At 42.1% G+C, this 8,594-nt stretch overlaps 1 protein-coding gene across 1 annotated transcript in view; it reads right to left on the bottom strand.

Annotated features, from left to right (window-relative positions):
- Window positions 1-572: 572 nt before the first annotated feature.
- LOC135558357 (E3 ubiquitin-protein ligase rnf213-alpha-like) overlaps window positions 573-8,594 on the bottom strand; it is a 63,700-nt gene continuing 55,678 nt past the window's right edge. Inside the window, exons 57-67 of the mRNA XM_064992106.1 lie at window positions 8,296-8,390; window positions 7,932-8,180; window positions 7,599-7,728; window positions 7,442-7,522; window positions 7,112-7,292; window positions 6,383-6,584; window positions 6,157-6,234; window positions 5,848-6,045; window positions 5,374-5,466; window positions 4,985-5,163; window positions 573-1,138 (exon numbers count right to left, since the gene is read on the bottom strand). Of these exons, the coding sequence (XP_064848178.1) occupies window positions 988-1,138; window positions 4,985-5,163; window positions 5,374-5,466; window positions 5,848-6,045; window positions 6,157-6,234; window positions 6,383-6,584; window positions 7,112-7,292; window positions 7,442-7,522; window positions 7,599-7,728; window positions 7,932-8,180; window positions 8,296-8,390 (1,637 nt within the window). The 3' untranslated portion in view covers window positions 573-987. The remainder of the gene's footprint in view (window positions 1,139-4,984; window positions 5,164-5,373; window positions 5,467-5,847; window positions 6,046-6,156; window positions 6,235-6,382; window positions 6,585-7,111; window positions 7,293-7,441; window positions 7,523-7,598; window positions 7,729-7,931; window positions 8,181-8,295; window positions 8,391-8,594) is intronic.

Below are 8,594 nucleotides of genomic sequence, written 5' to 3'. Positions count from 1 at the left end.
GGACAGCCATGATATAATTGCGTCTCAAAGTGAGATGATGGCTCCACCCCCTTTATTTCAGGATGTCATGATTGGACAAATGATTTAAGACAAAGCAAATAATCTACTCCTATTCAATCAGAACAAAAAAATAAAAAGTTATATTTTTTGGGAGATGAGGGCTATACTGAATTCTCAAATCAAATCAAATCAAATCAAATTTATTTATATAGCCCTTCGTACATCAGCTGATATCTCAAAGTGCTGTACAGAAACCCAGCCTAAAACCCCAAACAGCAAGCAATGCAGGTGTAGAAGCACGGTGGCTAGGAAAAACTCCCTAGAAAAGCCAAAACCTAGGAAGAAACCTAGAGAGGAACCAGGCTATGTGGGGTGGCCAGTCCTCTTCTGGCTGTGCCGGGTAGAGATTATAACAGAACATGGCCAAGATGTTCAACCAGATACAATTCTAATGTCATGCATTTCACTAACAAGGCTGCAAATGAGACAAAATGGACCCATAGCGCCCACTGATCTAAAGTCAATGGTGTCAGGATATATTATCTTGGAAGAAACGCCAAATAACAACAGTCTGAAGATTGCAAACCATTTTTTTTTTATAAACGAGGTAAAAAAAAAAGAACATAACATAAAAAATATAAACCATTTTACACTGCATAAAATAAAAAAGTTTGAATATAATCTCAAAGTCAACTATATTTCCCCCAAAAAATTAACATTAAAAAAAGATTCACTAAAAACTATTACTTTTAAACAGTCAAGGAAAATCACATTCAAAGCAGTTTTTTTTGCATGGAGGAAGGCATGATTCTTCATATTTACCATTTAAATATGCATCTGGAGTGTCAGTGGTGCACATACTGTACTGTGCTATCACTTAAAGGCTAATAACAAATCGTGTTTATGACAGGCTACTCCTGTTATCTTTTCTAACATTTCCCTGATTGTTTATAGTAGCCATTTACATTCAAATGGACAGTTGATCAATTACGTCATCCATTCCTGTTGGTAAGTCACAGTGAATTTCCAGGTCTCTACAATCTGTGAAAGGAGTATCTCGTCTGGGAAGGAGGCCTCCACGTCAGGCAGGACTTCTACTCCTTTGCGGTCGATGTATCCAGCCAACGTCTCTTTGACACTAACAAGGTAGAATGAGAGAGAGAGAGGAAAAGTCTTGTGATTTCAGACCTCAGACTATTTAAAATATATATAAATATATATATATTTCACCTTTATTTAACCAGGTAAGCTAGTTGAGAACAAGTTCTCATTTACAACTGCGACCTGGCCAAGATAAAGCAAAGCAGTGCGACAGAAACAACAGAGTTACACATGGAATAAACAAACATACAGTCAATAACACAACAGAAAAAAAAGAATATCTATATAGAGTGTGTGCAAATGGCGTGAGGTGGTATGGCAATAAATAGGTCATAGTAACACAGTAATTACAATTTAGCAGATTAACACTGGGGTGATAGATGAGCAGATGATGATGAGCAGATTAATGTGTGTAAGTAGGGATACTGGTATGCAAAAGAGCAGCAAAGTAAAATAGAACAATTTGGGGATGAGGTAGGTAGATTGGGTGGGCTATTTACAGATGGACTATGTACAGCTGCAGCGATCGGTTAGCTGCTCAGATAGCTGATGTTTAAAGTTAGTGAGAGAAATATAAGTCTCCAGCTTCAGTGATTTTTGCAATTCGCCAACCCCTCTTTTTACGCTTCTGATACACTCTGTTCATCATATATGCACAGTCACTTTAACCATTCCCACATGTACATACTACCTCAATAAGCCTGACTAACAGGTGTCAGTATATGGCCTTGCTATTCTTATTTCTCAAATGTCTTTTTACTGTTGTTTTATTTCTTTACTTACCTACACACACACCCCTTTTTTTCTCCGCACTATTGGTTAGAGCCTGTAAGTAAGAATTTCACTGTAAGGTTCCATTTCACTGGAACCTGTTGTATTCGGCGCATGTGACAAATAAACTTTGATTTGATTGATTGGAAGCTATTTTTTAGATGACATCGCCGAAGTCGAGGATCGGTAGGATAGTCAGTTTTACTAGGGTAAGTTTGGCGGCGTGAGTGAAGGAGGCTTTGTTGCGAAATAGAAAGCCGATTCTTCTAGATTTGATTTTGGATTGGAGATGTTTGATATGAGTCTGGAAGGAGAGTTTCCAGTCGAGCCAGACACCTAGATATTTGTAGTTGTCCACATTATTCTAGGTCAGAACTGTCCAGAGTAGTGATGCTCGTCGGGCGGGCAGGTGCGGGCAGAGAATGGCTGAAAAGCACTATATTGTTTAGGGCTTTTTATAACTAATGCATACATGCACAAAATAATGGTACATTTCCCCTTTTTTAGAAAATGAGTGAAAGTTCATTTTTGGAAGTTTTAACTTATTTTCAACTTTCCCAGGGTGCTGTAGCTTCCTTCAAAATAAAATAAATTTAGCTGGTGTCTTTGTGCTAACAGATGCAAGCTGTTTCTGCTACCATAGAAATGTGAAATAAGAATGAACAGAAATGGCGTCTCCTTTTAAGTCAATGATGCCATAATGGGTGGACTGGCAGCCATTTTGAGTGTACCCATGCCAGGAAGTAAAAGCAGTAAGTGTACCCTTCAATCTGTTCTGTGATTTATCGAGTCAACTCAACTGACAATAACTGGTCGTTTGGATCCTGGATGCTGATTGGACGAGCAGCTTCAAGCCGTGTTGTATTGGCCGTCACAGACACACCTATGCCTGCTAACAGTTCCATCTGAAAATGATCACTACGCCTCCATACAAATATCTTGTTCATGTTGCTGTCCCAATCATGTCCTGTATTTATCAACTTCCTGTCTAGCATTTAGTTTGGTACAATGGGAGTTAACCTCTAGAAGTCTAAGCAGTCATACCATGGATCATTTAGCGGTTTGATTTGGAGTTTTAGGACCCATTTAGGTATAACAAAATATCTAAATATTTTTTTTTTTAAATCAAATATAGAATTTTGCCTTTACTACTATGGTCCATAGAAATGCATTGAATAACACATTCATAAATGTAAAAAAAGACACTTCAAAACCTTATTCCTTTCTGGACTGTCTGTCCTATATCTAGGATATATAAGAAAGCTCAGAATTCAAAAAACATTTTAGGACACATATTTAACTCCTTATTTTTGTCGGCACAAAACTACTTCCATTTGTTTGTATGGGTTACCTTGAGACGGGTCCTGTGACACTTATGGGGGTCGTAGAGCTAAATGGAAAACAACATCGTGTTCATGAGAATCTCCCCTTTTCAATGAGTGGTCATAACCATTCAGAGCGTACAGGCGTTTTTGTGAGAAAACCAATTTACGGGATGTCTCATGGTCTGACAAACACAGCTGAATCTCAGCCACCTTCCACTAAAGATACAAGCTTAAACTTTTTTTTTAAAAATTATCTTACTTAGATTGATGCACCAGTGCGTCAATAGACTCCCTTAAGGATTAATATAAGCCTCGCTGTCTGCCTGTCCAACCTCAGAAACAATGTTTCACATTTGATTTTCGATCTCTGTAGTACCATACATAGTTAGCAAGCAGGTGACAAGAACGTTGTCCAGACTGCATAGTATCCATTTTGTTTAGAACGGACGACCGGTCCTTTTGTATAGCAACTACGCAAAAATAATTAACGACTGGGTCGTGTCTGTAGCAACATGGTTAAAATAACTAACAACCAGATTTTTGTCCAGACTTTATCTTCTGGTGAAGGAATGAAATTGTATGACTTGACTTATCCAAATAAAATGTATGAAAATATGTAATTCATTGTTATTTGAATATGATGGTCACAGATCTATAAGAGCTATCGTGCCGTGGCTGAGATCTTTGTGGGCTATACTCGGTCTTGTTTCAGGATGGTAAGTTGGTGGTTGAAGATATCCCTCTAGTGGTGTGGGGGCTGTGCTTTGGCAAAGTGGGTGGGGTTATATCCTGCCTGTTTGGCCCTGTCCAGGGGGTATCGTTGGATGGGGCAACAGTGTCTCCTGACCCCTCCAGTCTCAGCCTTCAGTATTTATGCGTCGGGGGGCGAGGGTCAGTATGTTATGTTATTCTCTCTCTCTCTCTCTCTGGACCTGAGCCCTAGGACCTGGCCTGATGACTCCTTGCTGTCCACCTGGCCGTGCTGCTGCTCCAGTTTCAACTGTTCTGCCTGCGGCTATGTTCACCAGACGTGCTACCTGTGATATTTCAACTCTCTAGAGACAGCAGGAGCGGTAGAGATACTCTGAATGATCGGCTATGAAAAGCCAACTGACATGAGGTGCTGACCTGTTGCACCCTCGACAACCACTGTGATTATTATTTGACCCAGCTGGTCATCTATTTGAACATCTTGGCCATGTTCTGTTATAATCTCCACCCGGCACAGCCAAAAGAGGACTGGCCACCCCTCAGAGCCTGGTTCCTCCCTAGGTTTTGGCCTTTCTAGGGAGTTTTTCCTAGCCACCGTGCTTGGGGTTTTAGGCTGGGTTTCTGTGCAGCACTTTGATATATCAGCTGATGTAAGAAGGGCTTTATTTGATTTATCACGCGCCGGGTCAAACGCCGCCATTTACCCGTGACTGTATTCATGATACAGCACTGCCACTTGTTCCTTATTGCTTAAATTACAAAAAATACATTCCATTGCATGAGCCACATCCATTAGAACATTCCAAAATAACAAAATTGCATCACAATACCAGGCAGCCATTGCAAGTGTACCCATGAGTTTACCAATCCATTGCCAGGTTTAAAGCTTCCAAGCCTGTTCTGTTCATTCTTATTTCTATGATTGCTACATACTCCAACAAAAAAAATGTTAGCCGCAAAACAAGCCAAACTAGAAAAGTGAACTATCCCTTTAAAAAGTTAGAGTGAATATCGTTGCATGGTTTGGAACCTATGATTTGCCCCAGAGTTCCTTCATGGTTGCCATTTGACCTCACCTCCAGTCTGGTTTGTAGGTGTCTGAGACATGCGGTTTCCCCAGATTCAGCAGGAGGAACTCGTGCATCTCCAGCAGCCAGGTGTCAACGTGACCCTTGGAGATGAACCCCTGGAGCAGCCTCTTCTGTTCCTCCTCCAGGGGCTGCTGGTACTCTGTAGACACCCCAGAGAAAGGGTCCTTGAAGAGGAGAGGGGGGGGGGAAACTCTCTCAGCTGTGCAAATACTTAATTTTACAATGTAATACGTTTGGGTTTAAAACATTGAACCCTCTCTCAGAGGAGCTCACATAATTGACACAGTCACGTTGTTTTAGGGATGATTGTGTCATGTTTTGTGGATGATTGTGTCATGTTCTGTATCTCGTTGGTTGGTCTGAACGTGTCTTACCCTCTTCAGACTCTTCAGCATGTTCTCTGATTTGAGGGAAGACAGGAGCTGCCACAGAGCCACACAGTGCTTCAGACTACACCTGCCCAGAGCCTACAGAAACGGCACCGCGTAGAACACATGTTATGAACATTGAAAACAATTCACCACTTGCATTTAAGGTAGAATTAGCGATGCACAAAATGTAAGAAAACCCAGCAATATCTGGTTGATTTCTAAACAACTAAGAGCGTTGAAGTGCGAGGCTAAACCTCTCTGCTGCTTTGGTTCACGTTGTAGCAGAGTGAATCGCACAGCCGTGCACATGCACAGATACTCTGTGTGACTGTGTGAGAGAGAGAAGTATTGCATCACGTTCATCTTAATGTCTGCAGTGCTGTTTGTGACAACATCCTGTTGCCTAGTTTTTAAGTTGATATTGACCAACCAAGTCATGTGTTTCATGTAATATTATAAATGGTGTGGCTGTGTCACCTTTAAGATGCGAGGGTCCATCTGCTCGCCCATCTTCAGCATGTCCTCCAGGTAGCAGTCCAGGGGCATCTGGGAAACTCCCCCAGTCATGGACAGGAAGCCCAGAGCCAGCTCCACAGCCTTCAGGGCTTCACACACCTCACTGTACGCCTGCAGATCCCTGGACAGGGCTGTGAGGGTCAGGGACGGCAGATGCTCCTAAAAGAAACAACAACATTCCAATATTTTTTTTTGTAAAGTGAAGTGAATAATCACATGCCATATTAAGAGTATAAACAAAAACAAGTTTGATGATGAAGAACGACTTGCCTGAGACACGTTTCCTTTCACCATTTTGAAAATGATGTCATAATCTCGCTCGTGTCTGGTGACCAGAGTGGGGATTCCCTGAAAGTCAACCCATTGGTTAAGTCAGTGAGTGCCATATTACCTTCAACTATAGTTCAATATTCCACTCAGATCTGTGAACACTAAAGAGGTAGGAACTATGGAACGTGACCAGGGACTGAAATGAAAGCAGGCCCTGAACTCTTACAGTCAGTGTGATGAGAGGCTTGCCCTGCAGGAAACGGGTAAGAACCTGCTGCTGGATCTTGGGCAGGTCGTACTCAGACAGGGTCTCCTTGCCACGCTCCAAGCTGTACTGGCAGTTAGACAGCACCAGGGGCAGCAGGTCCTTCTCCAGTTCATAGCGGATCACATGCAGCTCTGTCAGCTCTGACAGGCTCACCTTGTAGCTGTTGATGCAGAAAGTCACCACCTATTCAGTCAACGGCCTTTAACCTATTTATTTTATACTGTGCATTGCGTTATTCATTGCTTCCCATGTTTTGATCAATTGTCCACAATCCCCAATTCTTCAATATTGAGCACTTTTCAGTAGAGCAAAGAACTGTGGTGATGATGCAAGTGGTCATTTCAACAAATTAACAAAATCCTAACATTTCGTTTTGAGTAAACAATCTAGTTGAAATCAAATGTATTTATAAAGCCTTTTTTACATCAGCAGATGTAGTGCTTATACAGAAACGCAGCCTAAAACTCTAAACATCAAGCAATGCAGATGTAGCAGCACGGTGGCTAGGGAAAAACTCCTGAGAAAGGCCAGAACCTAGGAAGAAACCTAGAGAGGAACCAGGCTCTGAGGGGTGGCCAGTCCTCTTCTGGCTGTGGCCGGTGGAGATTATAACAGCGGGTGGCCATTTAAAAATGTCTCTTTAAGTAAGCTTTCGGTGGAACTCTCTCTCATTCGTCGTTAGTGTACCTGGTGTCTTCCCCAGTGTGGCGGTCCACAGAGTGCAGCAGCTCATTGTGAAGGGCCACCAGGTAGCTTAGCAGAGCCGTGGAACACAAGCCTGGACCCTGACGCCGCGGCAGGAGGTAATGGAGGTCACTGTCCAGGTCCAAATCATCCTTCCAGAAGTCCTCTGGGATCTTTATCTCATCTACACACACACACACACAATGAAAATGTTCATGATTCACAGACAGGGGCTGTCAAAAACACACACTAAACAATAGATTATTGTTTTTGACTATTCATTCTGGTCGTAAGGGCAACCTGCCATGTTTTATAGAGGACAGGGTAACTCACTGGTGGCTACAGATACTCTGAGCAGGTTCCACGTGTTCAGAAATATCTGGACTTGCTTCTCATACCACACTCTCATTGGTCCTGTTAGAAGATAAACATTTATTGAGAACAAAAATGAGAACAACTATGTTGCATAGTACCAAAGATGGATTGTTACCTGGCTGTCGTTGGATGAACTCTCTGATGGAGACATCCATCAGGTCTGATGAGTTCTGGAACTTTTTCACCAGACTCTTCTGTAGGGCCAGGATATCTGGAAGGAACTTGACCAGCCGGAACTCCGCCTCCTGTCCAAATGAATAACGCAGTCGATCGTGTGATTAAAAAAATGTCCCAGAATCACAAAGAAACCATTAAAATATGCTGTTGACATTTTACCACATACAATATAGCAAGAAAGAGCACATATTTAATAATAATACATAGTTACAGTATACATACTTACAGAGCGGTTACGAAAAACCCCAAAAGACACTTCATGACGGTTTACCTTCTGTAGGAACCTCCAGAGTAATGGCAGCTTGTCCTTTCCGTCATTCTGTTCTACGATGTGGGTGAGACTGAGTAGGGACACCCTCTCTCTGCAGCTCCAAACCCCTGAACAGTGGACCTGGGAGCCCTGAGACAGGGAGGACAACGGACACTCGTCCCCAAATGTCACCCTCATGACGAAGTTAGAGGAGACACGGGAGTCGTCTCTGATGGTGGCGTTCACCTCCCTCAGCTGCTGGTCAAGGTTCTGTGATGACACACACAAACGGTTGTCATTGTTCTTGTCAAAGCTAGAATAGAATATCTTTCAATCACGCTGTACAGTACTAGCCAACTGAAAATATTATCCAAAAAGGATTCACCTTCAACTGAGGAGTGATGATGTCAGTAGCAACAGTTGTCTCCCAGGTATTTCTGGCCTCTTTAGTTGAGAGTTGGGGATCATTGCCAGCCGGCACTAGAAACAAAGACACGACTGACTAGTCAATGATGGTGCGCTATACAGTCTCCAAGCATTTTTAGCTTTCATAATTGTAAACAGCAGAGTTCAGCAGGTACTTGCACTTAAGCCATAAAAAGGAACAAAATGTATACTAAAATTTAAAAATAAAGTTTTTTGTTTTTTGTTTTACTTTACAATGGCACTTTGTATTCTTTCCAG

This window comes from Oncorhynchus masou, chromosome 17 (assembly GCF_036934945.1).
Source record: "Oncorhynchus masou masou isolate Uvic2021 chromosome 17, UVic_Omas_1.1, whole genome shotgun sequence".
Lineage (NCBI taxonomy): Eukaryota > Metazoa > Chordata > Actinopteri > Salmoniformes > Salmonidae > Oncorhynchus > Oncorhynchus masou.
This window is presented reverse-complemented; position numbering and strand designations above follow the sequence as displayed.